Source organism: Canis lupus, chromosome 16 (assembly GCF_011100685.1).
Source record: "Canis lupus familiaris isolate Mischka breed German Shepherd chromosome 16, alternate assembly UU_Cfam_GSD_1.0, whole genome shotgun sequence".
Classification (NCBI taxonomy): Eukaryota; Metazoa; Chordata; class Mammalia; order Carnivora; family Canidae; genus Canis; species Canis lupus.
Genome location: NC_049237.1, coordinates 9,476,802 through 9,499,746, shown reverse-complemented (window position 1 = coordinate 9,499,746; position 22,945 = coordinate 9,476,802). Strand labels below are relative to the sequence as shown.

The 22,945-nt window shown below is 48.9% G+C and overlaps 1 protein-coding gene across 1 annotated transcript in view; it reads right to left on the bottom strand.

The window, feature by feature from the left end:
• The window catches only part of KIAA1549 (UPF0606 protein KIAA1549 homolog), a 144,745-nt gene extending 125,264 nt beyond the window's left edge, over positions 1–19,481 (bottom strand). Inside the window, 2 exon segments of the mRNA XM_038560565.1 lie at positions 17,423–18,584; positions 19,404–19,481. Of these exon segments, the coding sequence (XP_038416493.1) occupies positions 17,423–18,584; positions 19,404–19,481 (1,240 nt within the window).
• Between the last annotated feature and the right edge of the window lie 3,464 nt (positions 19,482–22,945).

The following is a 22,945-nucleotide window of genomic DNA, read 5'->3' as shown; positions in this document are numbered from 1 at the left end:
CCTGCGTCTCTGCTTCTCTCTGTGTCTCATGAACAAATAAATAAAATTAAAAGAAAAACAAACCCAACCCACATTTTATAAATGGAGAAATTCTAACCATTGTTATGATCATTTTTAACTCTGATGTGGGTTATCAGTTATTATAGCATGAACTAGGTCTTGAAAATTTGGTTGCAAAATAAGATTTAAATTTATGTTAAGTTAGAGACATTAATTGTTCTTGATTAGAGGATCCATTAACAAATGTCTTTATAGAGTTATGTAAATTTTACTGTCAAAGAGTCATATGTTGGTTACATTCCTAAGAGCTGACTTGCTGTGTCAAAGGATATGAGCCAACCCCACTTGTAAAGATCACAGACCAACTGCAGGGAACCGTGCCTCTGAATTAGATATGAGCCTTCTTAAACACAGTCTCAAGGACTAACCATTTTCCACTCCAAATGTCATGGCCTCGTGGTTTCGGGTCAGTTCTCTGGACTATAGTGCAGAGATCAAGAAGACTGCTGTTCCCCTGATGTGGATAAGATCTGGTCCGGCTACAGGCTTCAGCTTACACCACAGAACTTAATCCAAGATAGAGGAATCAAAGCAGTTATTAGACCGATGTCCCCACTCCAACTGTCAAAGGTTCATTGGGCCACTGGGGTCCAGGAGAAACAGAATTTGTCCCCTGGAGCCCTGTGGCTTAGGAGATGGTATGATACATCAAAAAATACAGACTAAAATGTTTCCAACACCAGCAAGAGGCTGAACCTCCCAGGCACCTCAGGCTGGAGCCCAAGCAACCAGGCAGGCACCTCACAGTTGATCTGGAACCTTCTGAGATAAAGCTGTCCTTCATACTGAGTGTGCTTTTCTCTAGAAATGCTTTCTAAAGCACTGTAAGACTAGAAAGATATGTGGAGATGTCATCTGGATATTCCAAAGAGATCAAACTATTACGAGGATATACTCCTATGAATCAGTCTCCAAGAACATAAGTGATAAGCACCAGGAAATTGCAGGAGCGTGACAGATCCCGCAGTATGGGCAAATCAAAGGGGTGGATGGGACACTTTGTGTGGTGGTCTCTTCCTCAACCCCCTCATAACCCCAGCCTGTGCAGTTCTGTGGAAAGACTGGCCCCTTACAGGCCACCGGTATGGCCCGAAGAGCAGGAATCATCTGCCCCTCACTCTGATCTGGGTAACAATCAATCCCCACATCCTTCACCCCACCAAAAAGAGTGGAGTCTCTTCTGGGAGGACGAGGATAGGGAAAATCCCATTCTAAGTTCTCCTAGGAGCAGTCCCAAGACTTGACATTTGGCACTTATGGGGTATCTTGACTAAGCACCCAATGAAAGGTCAAAGAACATGTGTAGGATGGACGCGGGGAGTCAGTCACTTGGCACTCTTCTTTTCAAATCTGTGATGAAAATGCTGCTTTCTGGGAGCCACTGGGGACACCCAGTGAGACTGAGGCAGTCACAGCAGTTAGAGAGAACACAGATCCATGAGACTTTTATCATGGGTTCAAAGAGCTGCTCTGGGATCAGCCCCACAGTGTCCCTTCTCTACCTGACAAACCTTGCCACAGAAAACCCCACAGGGCCCCGGGGGGGTGCTGCTGCATACAAATGGGCCTCACCTGCGTGCACCCTTGACCACTCAACAATCCCTTTATAGCTTCCTGCTCTGCCCCTCCTGTGATGATGCACAGATACTACAATTATAAACAACTTTCTTCCTGGAGCCCAAACCGTTCCTACCCCATCGCACTTATGTGATGACCACACCAACAACAAAAAGGAAAAAGAGACAGTCGGACTTTAGCTTCCTCAACAGCATGACCCTCCCAGCCTCACCTGCACCCACCACCTGTCTCAGTGGAAGAGGTACCATCCTTTCCCTCCAAGGAGTCTGAATCCCCCTCTCCCAGGTACTAGCTCTGTGACCTGAGGCAAGTTACTTCATCTCCTCATATGTTGACTTCTTCATCTGTGAAAGGGAGTTCATAATTGTACCTGACAGGGTTGTCATCAGGATTAAATAAATTAACACAATGAATACATGTTGAGTGCCTAGAAAATACCCAGCATATGGGAAGTGCACAAGAAGGACAGTTAGCTGTTATAATGCCTTGTGATCATTTATTCCTGTCCACTCTAAGAGTTTCCTCCAGTAACTGTTCCTTTCTAGGTCCTCTCCCTTTTCAACTATTTTGTGCTTGTGGTAGGTCATCCCCAAAGATGACCGCCATCAATTCATAAGCTTATACTATTCCATCCATCAATGGGTACCTCCTGTTCCCTCCCAACCCCTGAGTCTGGGCTGGCCTGGTGACTTGCTCTGACCAACAATATGCACAAGAGGCAATATTCTGGTTGCTTCTCTGGGTAGCTTTTGAACCCAGGATCTTAAGAGAACTGGCAGCTTCTGCTTCATCCCTCTTGGAAGCCTCTTGCCAAGTATGAAATGCTAGTACCCTGAGACTAACAATGCTTTGAGAAAGCCCAAAACAGTCACATGAGAAAAGAGAGAGAGGGAGGGCATGTGGAGGAGCATCAAGAAACTGCACACATGAGTGACACCCTCTTAAACCTTCCAACCCAATCCCAGTACCAATCACAAGCAGCCAAGTGAGTTACCTCAGTATTGGCTACATGGCAAAGAATCACCCAACTGAGCCTTGTCCCAATTCCTGACCCACAGAATCATGAGAAATAACAGATCACTATTGTTTCGTATCATTCAGTTTTGGGGTGATCTGTTACGCAGCAATGGATAATTAAACAATGCTCCCTTTCAGCACTAAAAGGACGCTCCAATCTTATATCCTGTCTTAAAACAAAATATCCCCCCCAGTTCCTTGATCCTACATCTACCACCAGTTATTGCCTTCTTTTTATCATCACCGTAGTCCTCCATTATAGCACTGGCAACACTGTTGTATAGTTACTTATATATAGGACTGTCTCTCCTGGGATCCCTGGATGGCTCAGCAGTTTGGCGCCTGCCTTTGGCCCAGGGCACGATCCTGGAGTCCCAAGATCGAGTCCCACGTCAGGCTCCCGGCATGGAGCCTGCTTCTCCCTCCTCCTGTGTCTCTGCCTCTCTCTCTCTCTCTCTCTCTCTCTCTATCATAAATAAATAAATCTTTTTAAAAATTAAAAAAAAAAAGGACTGTCTCTCCTCCTTGACAGAGCTCATTGAGGGCCATGACTGCCATATTTATCTTAGTATCCCAGCATCTAGCACATGGTGGTGAGCGCTCAAAAAATGTTAGCTGAAGGGGCGCCTGGATGGCAGTCAGGTAAGCATCCAACTCTTGGTTTGGGCTCAGGTTGCGATCTCAGGGTCATGAGCTCCGAGTCAGGCTCCACACTCAGCATAGAGTCTACTTAGGACTCTCTCTCCCTCTGCCCTCCCCGCTAAAATAAATAAAGAAATCTTCTTAAAAATAAAATAAAAAGTTACCTGAAAAATGCACACATGCATGAATGAATGGGACCTCCATATAAGTGGTCTACTCTCAGCCACACATTCTGGCACTGTAAACCCCAAGACAAAGACAGAAAAGCTAAATTTCCAGAACTACACCAAATCCAAAAGGTACAGGAAAGAGATAAAGGGAATTATCAGAATGGGGGAGTCCGAAGCCACAAGCTGAAATCCACTGAGATTTGAGGGTTGTTTCTGCAACACAACGTGTCTATCCTGATTAACAGAATACATATTCTACAGTGGTTTTCCTCTCAAGGGGACTTGAACCCTGCAGTTGCAAGAGGGGGAAGAAAAACCTGAAGGCTGTCAATGAGTAAAGTCAATATAAACTGTGATGAAAAAAAAAATAGAACAGTTTCAGGCCTAAAATTTCTGGAAATTATTTAGAAGGTTAAACTTTAACGCCAGACCCAGGCAAGAACTCAAGGTGTTAATACACTGCATTTTATGAAGAACAAAAAAGGCTCAGGGGCATATAAAACAATGGAAGCAGGACAGCCAGGTGCACTGAGTTTGGAACAAGGTATTTATTTTAAGGCATCGACTTCCTCCCACCAAAATTTCAAAGTTAATGAGAAATTGATTTTAAACCAGTGGTATACACCGATTTATTAACAAAGAGAACGTATTACAACCACATGCTTTCCTGTCGGAAACAAGCCACAGAAACAGTGTAGTCGAAACAAAGAAGAAATATCATCAAACCCACAAGGATATGGCCCAGAATATAAGAGAGGAAATGCAGTACAAAAATGTCACTTGGTATTAAGGAAAATGTGATTCTCTGTGCTGGAGGATGGGCGATATAGGTTCCTAAGATTAATTTTAACTTTCTGAATCTTTTTATTTTTAAAACTTTTAATTTGTAATCTGCTGGGACCGAATAAAATGACAGCCCCACACAACACTGTAGTGTTCAAAAGGCTGCTTCCTTCATTTCTCTTAGCCAATACAGTGAGCACCCTTTACGTGAGACACTTGGTCCAAGGCACTGAGCCCTGAGTGAAACACATGCACGTGGGATGCTTAGTGTTGGCTCTTACATCACAGGTGCTTCTCTTAGGGAGCCACCCAGAAGGCCGCTTCCCAGGCACATCGGAGTTAAAACAGAAGACCGGGCACCTGGACACCTGGGCGGCTCAGTGGTTGAGCATCTGCCTTCGGCTCAGGTCGTGATCACGGGGTCCTGGGATCGAGTCCCATGTTGGGCTCCCTGCACGGAGCCTGCTTCTCCCTCTGCCTGTGTCTCTTTCTCTTTCTCTCTCATGAATAAATAAATAAAATCTTTAAAAGGGGGCGGAGGGCAGCCTGAGTGGCTCAGCGGTTTAGCACCACCTTCGGCCCAGGGCATGATCCTGGGGACCTGGAATCGAGTCCCATGTCAGGCTCCCTGCACGGAGCCTGCTTCTCCCTCTGCCTGTGTCTCTTTCTCTTTCTCTCTCATGAATAAATAAATAAAATCTTTAAAAGGGGGCGGAGGGCAGCCTGAGTGGCTCAGCGGTTTAGCACCACCTTCGGCCCAGGGCACGATCCTGGGGACCTGGAATCGAGTCCCATGTCAGGCTCCCTGCATGGAGCCTGCTTCTCCCTCTGCCTGTGTGTCTGCCATTCTCTCTCTGTGTGTCTCTCATGAATAAATAAATAAAATATTTTAAAAGGGGGGGGGCAGGGGCTCCTAAAAGCACCAATGAGCTACCTCAGTTGCCTGCTAATATCACCAATCAGGAGGAGGGAACTGTCCCTAGACCAGCAGGGCCTCCCCTCTGTTCTGGGAGGGCAGCCCAACTACTCTGTTGGTGCCATGTTTCTCTTCAGCACAAGATGTAGCCCCAGTTAAAAAAAAAATGTAGCCCCAATAAAGCCTTGTCTGTGCCTTTGACTTTTGGGGTCCGGCCTCATTTCTATCAATGTGTGGGCCCTTGGGCAAGCCTTCCCAGCCAGGGCCACCGATGACCCTGACTGCAGGGCTCTATCCAAAGAGTTCGCTCTACCAAGCAAGCAAAACCCGTGAGTGGGCATTTTAATGGTAGGGATCATGAGAGTCACCCTCTAAGTACGGACCCAGAGCAAACGAGACCCTGCCTGGGGTGCACACCCCCACCTTGGGGGTAGGAAGACTCTTGCTAGTTGTGTGACCTTGAGCAAATAAGTGAACCTCTCTGATCTTTATCATCCCTCTCCCTGGAAGGGATTAATAATAGCACATACCTCCTGTGGTTACTGTATAGACTAAAAATGATACACTGTAAAAAAAAAAAAAAAAAAACAACCATACACTGTGCCTCCCACAATGTGTGGCACCTGGCTAGCTAGCACTCTGTGATTATTGGGTATTATGATGCCCAGGTCAGCCCCGAGATTTCCGCAGAAGAGAACCAGAGAAGCAGAGCAAAGGGGACCTCAAGGATAGGCCCGAATGCCAATCAATAGTCAAAGAGGGGGTGCCTAGGTGGCTCAGCAGTCGAGCATCTGCCTTTGGCTCAGAGCGTGATCGAGTCCCACATCAGGCTCCTTGCATGGAGCCTGCTTCTCCTCCCTCTGCCTATGTCTCTGCCTCTCTTTCTGAGTCTTTCTTGAATAAATAAATTTTTTTTAAAAAAAAGTCAAAGAAATGCATCTTTAAAGGAGCTGTTTTTACCTATGAGTTTGGCAAGTAAAGATTGGTACCAGCCAATAAGATGGAGAAAAGAAGCAAAACAGCCACTCTGATTCATTGCTAGAGAAAATGCAGGCTGCTCCAACCTTTCTAGAGCAATTTGGCAATATGTATCAACATCTAATATATGAATACTGTCGAGTCCAGCAATTCTATTTCTGGGAATTTATCCTAAGGAAATAATTAGAAAAGTATGGAAAGACAGATATACAAAGATGCTCATAGCAGTGTTTTTTATCACAGCAAAAGCTGAAAGCAATATAATTACCCATGAACAGAAAGCTGGTTAAATAAAATATAGAACATCCACAGCATCATACAAAATCATAATGTGGATTTCTATTTCCTGACAAGATTCTAGGATAAAGTGTGAAGTGCAGAAAAGCAAGTTAGCAAACAACATGGCGAGTATCATACCATTACTTTGTATGTGTATGTGCTTTTATGTGTGAACAAGGAGTCTGAAAAGAGAAACACCAAAATGTCATAATGGTTATCTCTGAGTGGTAGGATTTGGGGTGATTTTCACTTTCTATCTTACATCTTTTTGTACCATCTGAATTCATTTAATGTGCAATAAATTTTACATTTTAAGCCTCGTCATATCACTCCTCTGCTCAAAACCCTCCAACTGCTTCCCACCTTCACCTGGAGTAATGCCAAAGTCCTGAAGAGGGCCTCTGACGCTCCATCTCAGCAGCCATTTCCTCGACCCCCAGCACCCACCTGAGGACCTGCTGACCCCCACCCCTACCCACTCTGCTTTGGGCACACTGGCCTCCTCCCCATCCCCCAACACCAGGCACGCTCCCGCCTTTATGCTGGCTACTTCATCTACTGGGAACACTGTTTCCCCAAATACCTGCTTGGCTCACCCCCTTACCTCCTTCAAATCTTGGATTAAATGCCACTGTTCTGCGTGAGCCATGTCCCTCTCCACCCTCGCCGAATTCATATGCTGAAGTCTTAACCCCCAGTTACCTCAGAACGTGACCTTCTTTGGAAACAGGGTCACTATTAAGGTAATTAGTTAAGATGATGTCCTACTGGGGTAGGATGACCCCAATCCATATTTATGAAAAGGAGAAATTTGAACCCAGACATGCACACAGGGAAATGGCCACATGAGGACCAGACAGGTGCTGCTGCAAGCCAGGCAACAACCAGAAGCTAGAAGAGACACCTGGAAGAGACCCTGCCTTAGCGCCTTCAGAGGGAGCGTGGCCCTGCCGACCTTGACCTGGGCCTTCTGGCCTCCAGAACCATGTGACAATAAGCTGTTCTTTAAGCCACTCAGTTTGTGGCATGTTGTTACGGCAGCCCTGGCACACTGAGACACTCACCTTCTCAGTGAGGCCTTCCTCATGCCCGAGCCCTTTCTCTGCCGGGTTCCTCCCTGGCTCTGACCATCTAGGAACACAGCATACAGTTAACCTCATTCACATCATCCCGACGCCCACCATGGAGCCTGCACAGAGCAGTCACTCAAGAGACATGGGAAGAATAAATGAGCAAGCAGCACAGAAGAAAACAGATATCCTGCCCTGATGAAACTTACTGTCTAGTGGATACAGACAGGGAAAAAACAGACATAGAGAAGATGGCGCTAAGCACTATGGGGGAAACAAAGCAGAGTCGGGAGCAAGGAATTAGGAAAGAGGTCGCTGCATTTCTAAAACTCAGTTAGAAAAGGCCTCTCTGACTGCATGGGATCTGAGCAGCCCTGAAGGAAGGGTGTAGTAAACCATGTAGATAATATCAGAGATAAAAATGTTCTCAGCAGAGGCAACAGTACTTACACGTCATCACAATGAACACATATTATATTTATAATCAGGAAAAAAAAACAATAAAGCTATTGTAATCCTGAAAATGCATAAAAATATTTAAAAGCCACATTCCAAGGGCTAGGGAGAAGAATCAGATTGCATAAATTCCTAAGACTAAGACACTATGCAGTCTCCATTTAGGCCCAGGGTGAACACTCCACCCCTTCCCCCAGACCAGGCCCAGAGACCACCCTCTATCACGACTGTCCGGGAGAAAAACATTCAATAACATGAAGATGGTGAGGTGAGGTGAGAGGCAAGATGAGGGAGGATGGGTGAGGTGAGATAGAGGGGAGGGGGTGAGGTGAGGAGTGTGAGATGAGAGGTTAAGGGGGAGGTGAGAGATAAAGGGTGAGGGGAGAGATGAAGACTGAAGGGATAGGTGAGGTGAGAGAAGAGGTAAAGGGTAAGGAGTGAGGTGAGAAGCATGACATGAGAAGTAAAGAGTGGAGTAAGGGGAGGGGTGAGGTAAGGAGTGATGGGTGGGGTGAGGGTTGAGATGAGAGGTAAGGTGAGGGGCAAGGTGAGAGGTGAAGAGCGAGGTAAAGGGTAAGATGAGGGGTAATGGGTGACGTGAGGAGTGAGATGAGAGGAGAGGTGAGAGGCAAGGTGAGAGATGAGATGTGAGGTAAGAGTGAGGTGAGAGGTGAGGGGTGAGATGAGAGATGAGGTGAGGGGTGACGTGAAGCAGTCCTGAGGCAGAGAGGCCTGGCGATCCTAGCTGGTGCCACGAGCCACGTGCAGGCACTGTGACTCCTCTCCTGGCCTCCAGGCCCTGACCTCTGAAGGTCTGCAGAAGCCCTTGCATCCCTGTGTCACCTCAGCCCACCCACCTGTCCCCACTGAATGCCTACTGTGCGCTCCTGCCCTGTCCCCAGTCCACTGTGGCTCCCAGCTCTTACAAGCCTTCACTTCTGCTATCCAACCAGCTGGCTCTGGGGTTGTGTTGTTTTTTTTATATAGTTATAGTTAAAAAAAACAAAACCACACACCATAAAATTCACCATGTTGACCTCCCACTTCCACGTGTACAGTTCAATAACGTACGTATGTTCATGTTGGTTGCGTAACCAACCGATCTTCAGAACTCTCCATCTCGCAGACCGGAACTCTGTCCCCATAAACGCTAGCCCCCCCTTGCCCCCCTCCCCTGAGCCCCTGGTGAGCACCTTCTCCTCTCTGTGTCCCTGATCCCAACAACTCCAGGTACCTCATGCAAGTGGAATCATACAGTGTCTTTTTGTGACTGGCTAATCTCACTTAGCAGGATGTCTAGGTCCAGCCACAGGGCGGCATGTGTTCCCAAAGTCCTTTTTTAAGAAGGAATAATTGCATTGTATGTATAAGCCGCATTTTGTTAAGCCGTCCAGCCGCAGAGGCACCTGGGCTCCTGCCACCTCCACCTCGGCCTTGGCCTTGACACCCGTTTGTCCCACCGATCCCGGCCCCACGTGCTTTCCTGACCCTCGCAGCCAGCAGCCCTGCCTCCTGGGCCCACGGAGAACTTGAGAGACTAGAAGAAAGGCTTCCGAAGGTGCTCAGGCTTGGAGGGGGGGATGCGGAACAGGACCGACGGGGACCCCGCAGCTGGGCATCGAACGCGCTCCTGCTCCTGCTCCTTCCCACCAGTCTCCCAATCAGCTTAAAACCTGCACTGCATTTTGGCAAGTTCAAGACCCCTGGAGAGGGGGCATCTGGGGTGCTCAGTGGGCCCAGGGCGTGATCCTGGGGACCTGGGATCGAGTCCCACATCAGGCTCCCCGCAGGCAGCCTGCTTCTCCCTCTGCCTGTGTCTCTGCCTCTGTCTCTCACAAATAAATAGATTAAAAAAAAAAAAAGAAAAAGACCCCTGGAGAGGGGACATCTGGGTGGCTTAGCAGTTGAACATCTGCCATTGGCTCAGATTGTGATCCCAGAGACCCGGGATGGAGTCCCACATTGGGCTCCCTGTATGGAGCCTGCTTCTCCCTCTGCCCGTGTCTCTGCCTCTCTCTCGCTCTGTGTCTCTCATGAATAAATAAATACATAAAATCTTTAAAAAAAAAAAAAAAAAAGGCTCCTGGATAATTAGGTAACAAGCAAAGATCTCTGACATGCATCCAACCTCCAGAGACACCACCATGGCCTAGCAGGCTGGGGCCTCCTAGACCTGGGTGTGCAGGGCCTGGTGGAGCAGCCTCAGGAGAGTGGGGGGAACCCAGAGCCTCTGCCCCTCTAACAAGTTCCCAGGGGTGGCAGGGGCTCAGTGGGCCACCCCTGGAGGAGTAGCAAAAGCCCAGCGACTTGCCACCAGTTCCCACCTGTCCCCTGGGCTTTGCCCACATTCCTCAAAGCTGGCTCCAGAACGGGCTTGTTTCGGGGCTGAGGCTTCCCTCTTTGAAAGCTCCCCAGCAGCACTCACCCAGGGTGTGAAGGCAGCGCTTCCACAGGCCCCAACAGGAGACAGGAGAACAAAGAAAGAAGCAAGGAGGGTTTCTAAAGGACTCCCCGGGCTGGGCACTGCCCCCATCACCCAGGCAGCCTCCTCCGGGACCCACCTGGCAGAGACTTGCCAGGAGAACAGTCACCCGCTCCCTCCCCACCCAGGGCTGTGGAGGGGCAGGCACGCACAGCCTTCACCTAGTCTCCGTTTCTTCTGGAAGCCAGCTGAATTTTCTCAAGCCCCCAGTGCCACCCTTGCTTGCCATCCTCCCGAAAGACGGTCTTGTCTTCTCATGGCACCCGGGTGGCTCAGCGGTTGAGCGGCTGCCTTTGGCCCAGGGCATGATCCTGGAGACCCAGGATCAAGTCCCGCATCGGGCTCCCTGCATGGAGCCTGCTTCTCCCTCTGCCTGTGTCTCTGCCTCTCTCTCTCTGTGTCTCATGAATAAACAGATAAAATTTTTAAAAAAACCCTGGAGAGGGGACCTCTGGGTGGCTCAGCAGATGAGCATCTGCCAATGGCTCAGATCGTGATCCTGGGTCCTGGAGTCAAGTCCTGCATTAGGCTCCCCACAGGGTGCTTGCTTCTCCTTCTCTGTCTCTGCCTGTGTGTCTCTCATGAATAAATAAATTTAAAGAAAAGATCATCTTGTCTATCTCTCTCCACAAAGCAACCCTCCTCAATGCCTCTAACTCCAAATGAAGCTATTTCTCCCTCCTGCCCCCTTTCCACCACAAGGGGCCCTTACCTTTCCACCCACTCTTTTACCACCCCCTGGCTTCCTGCCTTATTTCACTTCTTAATCAAACACCCCCCCACACACACACTCCTCCCCAAAGTGGAAGGTGGCCCTCTGTCAGCTGCTGGTCTGTCACCACGAGGCGCACCCTAGGGTTGAAAAACCTGTGTGCACTGACCCTCCATCTAAGGAGGGTACAACTCAGTCTTCAAATCTTGAGCTCCCGAGGGAGGGCAGGGAGACCCTAGGCACTTGGAGGGGCTGCAGATGCTCAGTATAGCAGTGATTTACCAACTGGTATGGCGTTATTCCAGTATTTTCACAACCAGCCAAATGTCCCTAATGAATGAATGGGTTACACATCAGGTCTGGGCACCTGGGTGGCTCAGTGGTTGAGCATCTGCCTTTGGCTCAGGTTGTGATCCCGGGATCCTGGGATCGAGTCCGGAAGGAGGGCGCCAGCTTCTCCCTCTGCCTGTGTCTCTACCTCTCTCTGTGTCTCTCATGAATACATAAATTGAATCTTAAAAAAAAAAAAAAAAAAAAGAGAAATCAGTGCAGGTCTAAAGAATCATTCTGTTTTGAAGTTGCCTAGTCAAATGCAATAGGGCTCTTGCCCACTATTCACACAGACTGAGTCCCTCAGGTGGGTGCATCTCAAGGTCTCTGAAGATCTGGAATGGCTCCAGAGTAGTCTGGGCTGACTCAGGCCCCGGTGATCCAACACCACTTCTCCCCAGTTGGGACAGGAGGCACTATCTCTAGCTCCGTGCTTCCCAAACTTCAAGCGTAGGTACGAAATCAACAGAGGACCTGTGAAAATGCAGATTCAGACTCAGAACGTTTGGGGTAGGACCTGATATTCTGGATTTCCAACAAGCTACCAGATGGTGACGATGCTGCAGGTCTGTGGCCACACTTTAATGGTTAAGTAGCAAGCTCAGATTTTCACTAATGAGGAGAAGCAATGCTTGAAGCTATAAGCCGCAGCACTAGCATACCTAAGGCATTATCAATGAAAGTGGATAAAAGGAGGAGACAAAAAGAAAAAATGAGAGAGTAAAGTATGTGTCCCAGGAGTGGGGATGCAGAAGGGAAGAGTAGAGGAGGATTAAAATGAAGAAGGGCAACCCAGGTGGCTCAGCGGTTTAGCACCGCCTTCGGCCCAGGGTGTGATTGTGGGGACCCGGAATCGAGTCCCATGTCGGGCTCCCTGCATGGAGCCTGCTTCTCCCTCTGCCTGTCTTTGTCTCTCTGTCTCTCTGTCTCTCTCTCTCTCTCTCTCTGTCCCTCATGAATAAATAAATAAAATATTTTTTTTAAAAGTATTTAAAGAAAAAAAGATGAACTGCCTTCAGCAAGTCCCTGGACATCTACAGGACAGGCAGACAGTGCTACAAACATTCAACAGACACAGGACTGTCCCTCTCTATAACAAGTGTATTCCACGGTACCCAACATGTGAACATGAAATATAAGAGCTAAAAGGGAATTTAAAGATCATCTCAGCGACCCCTTCTTACACTGCTGAAGAAGCCCAGAAGCAGGTAACTGGCCCACAGTCGCAAAGCAAGTTATCAGCAGAGAAGGGCACACTTGGGTCAGCTAGCTCACAGTTCAATGGGCCCTCCAACAAATCATCCCACTCAAGCACAAGAGATCAGTCACTGGGAGGTGCAGATGAAAGGTGGGTGGTCACAACTTGGAAACAAATTAGATCAGTTACAGCAGCATCTTCCCATCTGAGAGAACCAACCTAGTGTAATTCTAATTACAGTAACTAGCTGCCTCAAGCACCCAGGGCACTGATAGAAAACCTGTGGCTCCCAGGTCCCTGGTGAGTTTTAACAACTCCCTGGCTGGGTTCTGTTTTCAGGATTAAGTGAGGCATTTCCTGAAAGGCGGCAGCAGCTGTTCCCCAGTGGCCAGGACTGAGAATTTAAAATGAAGTCCTCCATGCCCTTTGACTCCCAACCCAAAGAAAAAACAAAGCAAACAAGATAGAACAAACAACTGCAACAACACAATTTTAAATCAATTGTTCTAATAGTGAAAAGGCGACTGCAAGATATTAAAGGGTGTGTCCCCCAAAATGCTATTAATTTTCAGTTACTGGGCGTACAGTCTCTAGATCAGAGGTTCTAAAGTTTAAAGTGCCTAACAATCAGCGGTGAACTTGTTAAAAATGAAGATTCCCAGGCACCACCACCAAAGATTCTAATATAAATGGTGGGCCCCAGAAATCTAAATTCTTTTTTTAATTTTTTTTAATTTTTTTTTATTTTTATGATAGTCACACACAGAGAGAGAGAGAGAGAGGCAGAGACACAGGTGTTGGGAGAAGCAGGCTCCATGCACCGGGAGCCCGATGTGGGATCCGATCCCTGGTCTCCAGGATCACGCTCTAGGGCAAAGGCAGGCGCGGTTCAGGCGCTAAACCGCTGCGCCACCCAGGGATCCCCTAATGTTATTAATGCCGGAGGGCTAGGGAATCACACTTTTGAAACATTTAAAGTCTTTGTTCAAAAAAATAAACAAAAAAAATAAAAAATAAAAATAAAGTCTTTGTTCATAGGCTACTAAACTACTCAAAAAGTACAACAAATGTTCACGTCAAAATGGCTAATAATAAAAAAATGGCTAATAATAAAGTACATGAAGATACAAACTTAACATGCCATGAGAATGCAATGAAAGAAGTTACAGAAAGAAAAGCAAAACAGCAAATTTTGCTAATCAAAATACTCAAAACTTCTGATTTTCTAAATTATATACAATCGAAGAGAAAATCCATTGGAAGGGGGGAAATGCAACAAACAGGAGAGAAAGAGTTGCTATCCGTAACATATAAAGATTTAAATATATGCCCAAAACATACACATGAGCAAAAACACAGAAAAAATTCACAGCATACAAATACAAAATAAACCAAAAAGCAGCCAACCCAAAATAAAAAAAAAAAAAAAAACTAACAGATTACAAATTTATTCTACAAGAGTTTTAAAAATAATATCCCATGCTGATGATGATGAAGTGAAACAGGCCATGGCATAAATTGCTAAGGTCAGCCTTACAGCTTTACAGAAAAAGTTGATTCTGTCAACAACCACTTACAGAGCATCTAACAGGCACCCAGTACACTAAACATGCAAAGATTCAGCCCGGTGGGTCTTAGATTTAAATTGCATTCTAATCTCCTTTTAGAAATGTATGCTAAACACACACACACACACACACACACACACACACGCAAAGAAATACAAAGCCTTATCTACATAGCTATTCATCATAGCATTATTTATAACAGTCAAAAAAAATGGAAATAAAAGAACAATTAAGGAAATTATTAGGATGGAACACTGTGTTTTCATACACTATTTAATGATAGGAAAATGCTAAAGTTAAATATTGAGTGAAAAAATTAATGAAATTGTGCATATAATTCAATTTGCACTTTTTAAATGTTAACAAAGAAAAGAACTACGTGTTATCTACGGATTGTGGGATTATGGGTACCTGTTTTCTGTACCTTCTAGTAACTCCAAATTCTCTGCAAAGTTACCAACTTCATAATAAGTATTATTTTAAGAAAGATTTATCCCTGAATGAGATGAAGAAAAGGAGAGCACAGTTCTTTCTGTACACTGTGGAGGTACAATCGCCTAAAAAAAATCCAGTCAAAAGCAAGTCCAAAGTACTCCAAGTTGTTTCCACAACAGTGAACAGTCAAGACCAAACTTATAAATGTTTAAACAAACCAAAAAAAGGGCACATTCAAGCTGAATGAAATAGAAATAGACAAGAAATTGATAAAACACAGAAATTTAAATAAAGACCAAAATGAGAGGACCCACTGAAAGGTGGTGGACTCCATTTAACGGAAGTCAACAAGGAAAAAGAAGCCTGCGGAAGGAGGAGATCCTTCCAGCCAGCCACGAAAGGGACGGCCGCCTGGCCCGGGAAATCCCACACAGGGTTAAGACAGGCCATTTTCTGAATAAGGCTTTTTAGAAAGAGAACCACCACAGGGTGGTTCTGGGTTCTGCAAGCCTCCCCCAAACCTCACTCTGATGGTGAAAAGAGAGCGCTCAGGATGGGGAGCCAGAGGGTCCTAGTGGCACAGAGAGGACACGTGGGCCAACCTCTGCCCGGGATCAAGCAGCACTCGCCCGGCCGGGTCTCCTCCATCCGGAAGCTACCCTCCACGCCGACGGCTCCGCACAGCCTTCCAGCAGTGGGTTAGGGGCCACCTTTAAGATGTTCTTCTCTAAGAACACCTTAGATCTTAGATCCCCTTAGGTGCGAGGATCTGCACCTGCTCTGAGTTTCCAACTGGATCCCTGAGGACAGATGCGGTGTCCTCCACTGGTTCACGTGCTATTCTATGACCCGTCCTGGAAGGAACTATCCAAACCGGAGGAGCGCAATCCGCTAATGAGCGAAAGGACCAAGTCTCCACTTCTGGGATGTCAGCTCTAGTGCCGAAATAGGACGAATTTCATGTGTCCGGGTTGAATATTTGTACTGGGGGTTGACGGGAGCCAGAAACAACTTCTAAAGGCAAGAAACTTCCAGAGGGGCAGGGCAAACAACTGCACTATACACTTTCAACGTATCGAAAGAATTACCTATTCTCTCTGCAACACCTGCAGAGTGTCCAGTGGGCCACATTCCCACGGGGAAGCTGTGCAGAAGCGAAGTGCACAGTTTGAATCAAACTAACCTGAACTCCTGAATTCTTAGTCTCCTCATCTGTAAAACGGGGCTAATCATGCCGAACTCCTGACATGACTGGGTCATGTCTATGAAATGCAGCATCTGGCACAGAGGAAGCACTCAAGAGATGGAAACGAATAGTGTGCCGATTCGTGTGCCAGTGCCAGTGTGTCGGGTCCCCTCGCAGGCGAGTCCATTAGCATCAGCTGGGCCCCCAGCTCTGCTGTGGCTCCTTGAGGCCGAGTTCCACCCCGCTGCGGGGAAATCTCGGGGCGGGGGCTCAGGTGTGCATAAGCCTACAGGCCACAGGGCCGCAGGGTGTCACGGCAAACCAGGAGTCTGCACCAGCGACCCTGACCAAGCCAATTCTCCATAAGAGGAGTGGTTCCACTCCATGATCCGTGAAGTCCCTTCCAGTGTCTCTACTGTACCATTCCCTGTGTGGCACTGCTGATCATTCCGACAGGGATGTCCAGGGGACACCCTCAAATGTGTTCCATTTCCTTCCAAAGCCACTTGGCAGTCCTCTGGCCCTGCTCCCGCGAAGGGAGGATTTGGAGGAGCTTCCATGGCTCGGTTTGTGTTCACTGTGCAGCAGCTCGCCACCCAGGGCTGCTCCTTCCACCTTTCCTTCTCTGCCCCCAACAAAGTGGTCGAGTGTGTGTGTGTGCTGGGGCGGCCACTGGCTTAGAGTGCGTCAGCTCAGAGATGGTTTCCAGACCATCCTGTGTGTGTGTGTGTGTGTGTGTGTGTGCTCAGGGTGGACAAATAAACATTTCAGAGAAGCAATATGAATTAAATCATTTCAACAACAAAACCCGCCCACATGCTCCTTCCTAAATGATGCCTCTTAATTCCATGCTGAGGAGGAGTCAGTAAACTGCCTCTGTTATAAAACCACCCTTACCCCTTTCATGCCCTGACACTTCAGAATCACAATATTTTCACACTCTATTGTACTGATGCCTTTGCAGAAGTAATAGCACTAGCTGTTTCCCTGGAAAGATGCACGGCCAGGGCGCTTTCCAAGAGATTTTCTTTGAATGTTCTTTGTGTCCTGGCGCACTGGGGGACACGGCCAGCCGGCCTGCATCTGGGGGACGCGGGGCTACTCGGAGTAATGCACTAGTGTTCTTAAAGCCCCCACCCCCCCTCCAGGGAACGTACCCCTTCGCCCCTACAATGAAGTATCCCCAAACATTCGACAGACCACACGGATCCAGCCATGCCCCCAGATAACAACCCCGGCGCCCGCATTTTGCAGAGAAAATAAAGGCACCTTCGGGGAAGCCACAGACCCGCCTCGGGCTCCGTGAATAGCAGGAGAGCTTTAGCAGACCTTTAGCAAGACCGGCCGGAATCCGTTCCCTTTCTCGTTCTATTTTCGCCGTGCCTTTCATTTGCTGGGCCCGAGAAGAATGGAAAAGCATCTCCAGAAAGGAGGGCTGGGGAGCGGTGGAGAATAAAAGAGGGCGGGCGGGGAAAGCAGGATTTTTTGAAAATAACAGCGATTTAAAAAACGGGGGGGGAGGGAGAGGCAGGGTCGCGGCCGAGGGTCGCGGCGGGGCTTACCTGGGGCGCACGAGGCCGGCCGCGCCAGCAGGAGCAGCAGCAGCAGCAGCCGCCGCCGCAGCCAGAGGCCGGGGAGCAGCAGCCCGGGGCGGCGGCGGGCGCGGAGGGCGGAAGGGCCGCGGCCGCTCGGCCCCGGGAGCAGCGCGACCCCGGCGCGGGGCTTCCCCTCCATGGCCGCGCCTCGGCGTCGGCGCCGCGCCCCCGGCGGTCCCGGCCCGGCCTCGCGGCGCGGCGCTCTCGGGCCCGGCAGGGGCGGCCGCTGCTGCGGCTGCGGCGGGGACCGGGACGGGGACGGGGACGGGGACGGGGACCGGGCGCCGCGCACCGGCGCGGAGGGAGGCCGGCGAGGCGGGGGCGGGGGCGGGGGCGGGCCGGGCCGGGGCCGGATCGGCGGACGGGGGCCGCCAGCCGCACGCCGGCCTCGCCGCTCCGCCCCCTCCGGAGCCTCGGGGCGCTGCTCGGCGACGCGCGGGCCCGGGCGCGGGGAGGCGAGCACCCCCTCCCGGCCGGCCGGGCGCCTGCTGCCTGCTGCCTGCCGCTGCGCGCGGGGCGGCGGCGGGGCTCCCCGGCACCCGCCTCCCGGGAGGGGGCGCGCGGGGGCCGGGAGCGCGGGAGCCGCGGGAGCCGCGGGAGCCGCACCCCCGGGGGCGCCGGGACGGACGGGCCTCCGGGTCCTGGCCGGGCGCGGGGCGGCAGGTGCGAGGGGGCGCCCGGCCCTCCCTCCGCGAGGCCCGCCGTGCAGCCCAGGGGTGGGACGAGCGCGCGGCCGCAGCCGTCCTTGCTCCCGCCTGTCCGGGTGGCTCTGGAAGCCCCGGGAGCCCCGCAGCCCCGCGCGCACGTAGGAGGCCTCCGGGAGGCGCCTGCCGAGCCGGCCGCGGAGCTGCCGGGAGGGCGCACGGCCAGGCCCCGCCAGGGAGAGCGGCTCTCCTTGGGGACAGTGCCCGGTGTCCGAGGAGAGGCGTCTGGGGGTGGACGGGGAACCGAGGAAAGCCGACGAGGGACTGGACGTTTGGGGAGCACCTGCTGCGTGCCAGGCGTCGACCTCTGAAGACACCTGCTGACGGAAGGGCCGCGCCCAACGTGCAATTGGCGATTTGGGATCTTTGCCTCCTGTTAGGATGCTCGCACCAGGCCGGGGACTTAAAGGTGTGAGTCGGGGACACTATTGTCTGGGAAACTATAGGGGTTGGTGGAAAATGTGGATCACCTCCGATGACCAAAGGGCCCCGGCTGCGCTCCACCTGGGTTCCTCTGCTAGGCCCAGGCGCGCAGCTCCAACCCACCCAGGCACCTCGGCCCCTGGGGACGTGGAGAATCAGTAATAGCCCTTCCTCTGAAGCAGGCTGCAGCACCCTCCCAGAAGTACCCACCTGTTAGCTTCACGGAAGATGGTTGACAATAAAAAGTTAAAGATAGCTCTTGTCGATGTTCTCTTTTGTTGTTGTTATTGTTGTTGTTTAAGGTTTTATTTATTTATTCAGGAGGGACACAGAGAGAGGCAGAGATATAGGCAGAGGGAGAAGCAGGCTCCCCATGGGGAGCCCAATGTGGAACTCGACCCCAGGACCCTGGGATTACATCCTGAGCCAAAGGCAATCCATCAACCACTGAGCCACCCAGGTGCCCCTCTTGTTGATGTTCCTAATTTGTCTTGTGCTTAATTATGCTTCCCCATCATAAGCAGCAGCCGTTCTTAACAACTGATTCCCCACCAGCTTGCGAACGGAGGATCTTGCATACCTTGCCTTCAGCCCGCAATCCCCAGGTTGAGTAGCCCTGTGAAAACACTGCCTATTCAGGCACATCTGGCCCGGGGATACCCTGGCCCTAGACCTAGGACGTCTTGTTCGTGCCTTTCTTCACCCTCTGAACTCATTGTATGAACACATCACTTGCCTCCAAACCACTGCCTTGAGGTGATCCTTATATTGTCTTATCCTATTGTATTATCTTTTATGAATTGACCCTCTGCCTCTCCAACCAAATTAATACGAAGTTCGAAGATGGTGTCATCCTGCTTGGGAATTCCCACAGCACTGGTAAAACGCTCATTATACATTTGTTGACTTGAGCCAGAGTATCCACCTGCCCAGGGAAGTGGTTCAACCTTTCAGATTTGGCTCCAGTCTGCGGTAAGCTCGCACCTACACTCGTACCCAGGTCCTAGAGGAAGAAGGCTCCCTCTCAATTCAGAAAAAAATAAAATGTTTGCTGAGCCGTAAAGAAGGGATTGACATCCGTGGGAAATAAAAATTGCAACTTTGAGATATTAGAAATGACTCAAGGTCACCAACTCTCTATAGAAAGACCCCTAGGAAGGGAGAAGAAATGTGTGGGAAATACCAGAAAGGGAGACAGAACATAAAGACTCCTAACTCTGGGAAACGAACTAGGGGTGATGGAAGGGGAGGAGGGTGGGGGTGGGGGTGAGTGGGTGACAAGCACTGAGGGGGACACTTGATGGGATGAGCACTGGGTGTTATTCTGTATGTTGGTAAATTGAACACCAATAAAAATAATTTTATTAAAAAAAGAAAGACCCCTAGGGTCTCCTAGTTTCCAAGCTCTGAAGGCATAAAACTGAATGTTACCTCTGTTAGGAGTGAATGCATTCTGCTGGAGTGTCTAAGAAGATGTCTCCTGGGGCTCTAACCATCCAGCTAAGCGGGTTGTGTGGTATGTAAGTCCAAGACAGAGTGAGTGGTACAAGTACGGGCATATGCATGCCCCCACATGTGTAGACATGTGCACCCATGCACACTTCTGTCTGAGAAGAGAGATTAAGACAAGGCCTTGGGGCATTCAGACCAAATGATGCAAAAAAACAAACTGCAGCAAACACTTCTGAGCACCTTCTATGACCTGTTAGTGCTGGGGGGAGGCTGTAAAAGAAGATGGAAATAGTGATTTTGGAGATTACCTCATACAATTTTCGTTGTATAGATAAACAAATCAGAGAGATTAGTTTATTTACCTGGGGCTGAGCTCCAGCTAGAATTCTCCTGTCCTGTTTTCCAGTAAAATACAATCTCTCCCGGGAGGAGGGGGGAATTAGCCTGGGTCCTCGAAAGGTTTGCTGTCTGGTTTGGGGAGGGAGAGAGTTAGGATCAGTGCCACCCTTAGACCTAGGCACAATGGGCCCCAGGTTTCGGGAGGCCCCCAGAGTGGGTCTCCTCCAACTGCACCTCTCCCCGCAGGACAAGGAGTCTGAGAAGCCAAAGGAACACCCCACCAAGAGCCCACATCCCTCCATGGTCTGGTACCCACGACCCCAGAATTCCCTGCCAGCTGGCCCCATGCTCACTTTCAGGGCCTACATGGCCCCTTCCTTCCAAAGTCCACGGGGTGTCTGGTCCCAAGAGGCAGCTGTAGGTAGTTGTTTGCAGGGGAATGATGGAACTCAGACATGAAGGTAGGGTGAGAGGAACACGTGAAGCCCAAATGAATAAGCCAAGAACCAGGAGTGGGAAGAGATAGTAGAACAAGCTCCATATTCATATTTATATGACTTGGCTGCCATACTATTGCTCAGAACTTCAAGGAGTCTGGGAATTCTGCTTTTAGTTTCTTGGGTGTTTTTTTTTTTTTTAAGATTTTATTTATTCATGAGAGACAGAGAGAGAGAGTGAGAGAGAGAGAGAGGCAGAGACAAAGGCAGATGGAGAAGCAGGCTTTATGCAGGGAGCTCAACGCGGGACTGGATCCCAGGTCTCCAGGATCACAACCCAGGCCGAAGGTGGCACCAAACCAATTGAGCCACCTGAGCTGCCTGTTTTGTTTTGTTTTGTTTTGTTTTTAAGATTTTATTTATTTACTTGAGGGAGAGAGAGGGGGATAGAGAACAGAGGGAGAGGGAGAAGCAGATTCCCTGCTGAGCAATGGGCCTGATGCAGGGCTCCATCCCAGGACCCCAAAATCACAACCTGAGCCAAAGGCAGCTGCTTAGCCGACTGAGCACCCAGGTGCCCCTCTGCTTTTGAAGCTAGCCTACCAGTTCGTTACGAAGGAATGTTCATCAAGGGTGGGTGGTAATATTTAATAGATTGCTTGTGTGGCATATAACTTTCTGATATTTTAACGAATGCTATGTGAGCCTCCCATTGTATTTTTGACCTAGGCCCCTTCATTCTTTTTTTTTTTTTTTAAGATTTTATTTGTTTATTCATGAGAGACACAGAGAGAGAGGCAGGGACACACAGAGGGAGAAGCAGGTTCCCCACTAGGAGCCCGATGTGGGACTCGATCCCAGGACCTCAGGATCATGACCTGAGCCAAAGGCAGACGCTCAACCATTGAGCCACCTAGGCATCCCTAGGCCCCTTAATTCTGAGGAGCAGAATAGATATGGGAAGGACGGACTGACAACCTGAAAGGTTGGAGATGGCTGGAAGACAAGGCAATAGGGGCTAGTACGGAGAGCCCTGGACTGGGTATCAGAATTGCTGAGTTCTGAGCTCTGCTCTGTCCCATAAAAGTATATCATCTTGGAGAAAAGTTTACTCTCAAACCTCAATCTTTCTTATCTGATGACAGGCTTGATTATGCCTACCTTGCCTGATACATCCGTGTATCAGATCTTCACATTGTACACCTTAAACCGGTACAGTGTTCCGTGTCAACTCTACCCCCAAAAAGCTGGAAAGAAAAGGGAGTAATGACCATTGAGCTAGAGGTTTGAGTCAACATTTTCTGCTAAAAATGAGAAGACAGTAACAGAAGAGAGAAAGTAGGAGCTGGGGTAGAACAAGGACTCAAATATCTGGCTAAAGGGTCTGGACATAATTTTGTAGGCAATGGGGTATCGTTAATAAATTTCGTGATATTATTAGAACTAGGCACAAGAAGGATTAGTCTATTAACAATATATAAGATGATTTGGAGAGAGAAAAGGCTGCAAGTGGAGAGACCAATTAGGACAAGATCTTAACTGTGCAAGCCTGAAGTATCAAGATCATAACATTTTTCACCATCAAATAGACAGAACTTCTAAAAAATTGATTATATCCATTTGTGCCATAGCATGGGAAAATAGGCACTCTCAGATTCTATTGGTGTAGGTATAATTTGGTATAGCCATTTTGGAGAACAATTTGGCCTTATCAAAATTTAAAATCAAAAAAAAATTTAAAATCAGCTCACCATCTGGCATATAAATTCTATATATAGATATGCTTTTGCTTATCCCTCTTTTCTTTCTACCTTTCTTTCTTTTTTCCTTTCTTTTTCTTTCCTCCTTCTATTTTCCTTGGTGTTTTGTTTTGTTTTGTTGTTATTTTTTAGTTAGGCTTACTTCAGACAGGTAAATTCAATCCAGTAATTCAATCAGATAAAATTCACCTTTTTTCAAGTTTATACTTTAATGACTTTTGGAAAATGTATGACATCCTACAGCCACCACCATGTATAGAACATTTCTATTGTACTCAAAAGTGCCTTTAGGCCAGCTAGCTAGTTCACCCCCTGCCTCTACCCCAATCCCTGATAACCATTGATCTAATTTCTGCTTCTATAGCTTTGCCTTTC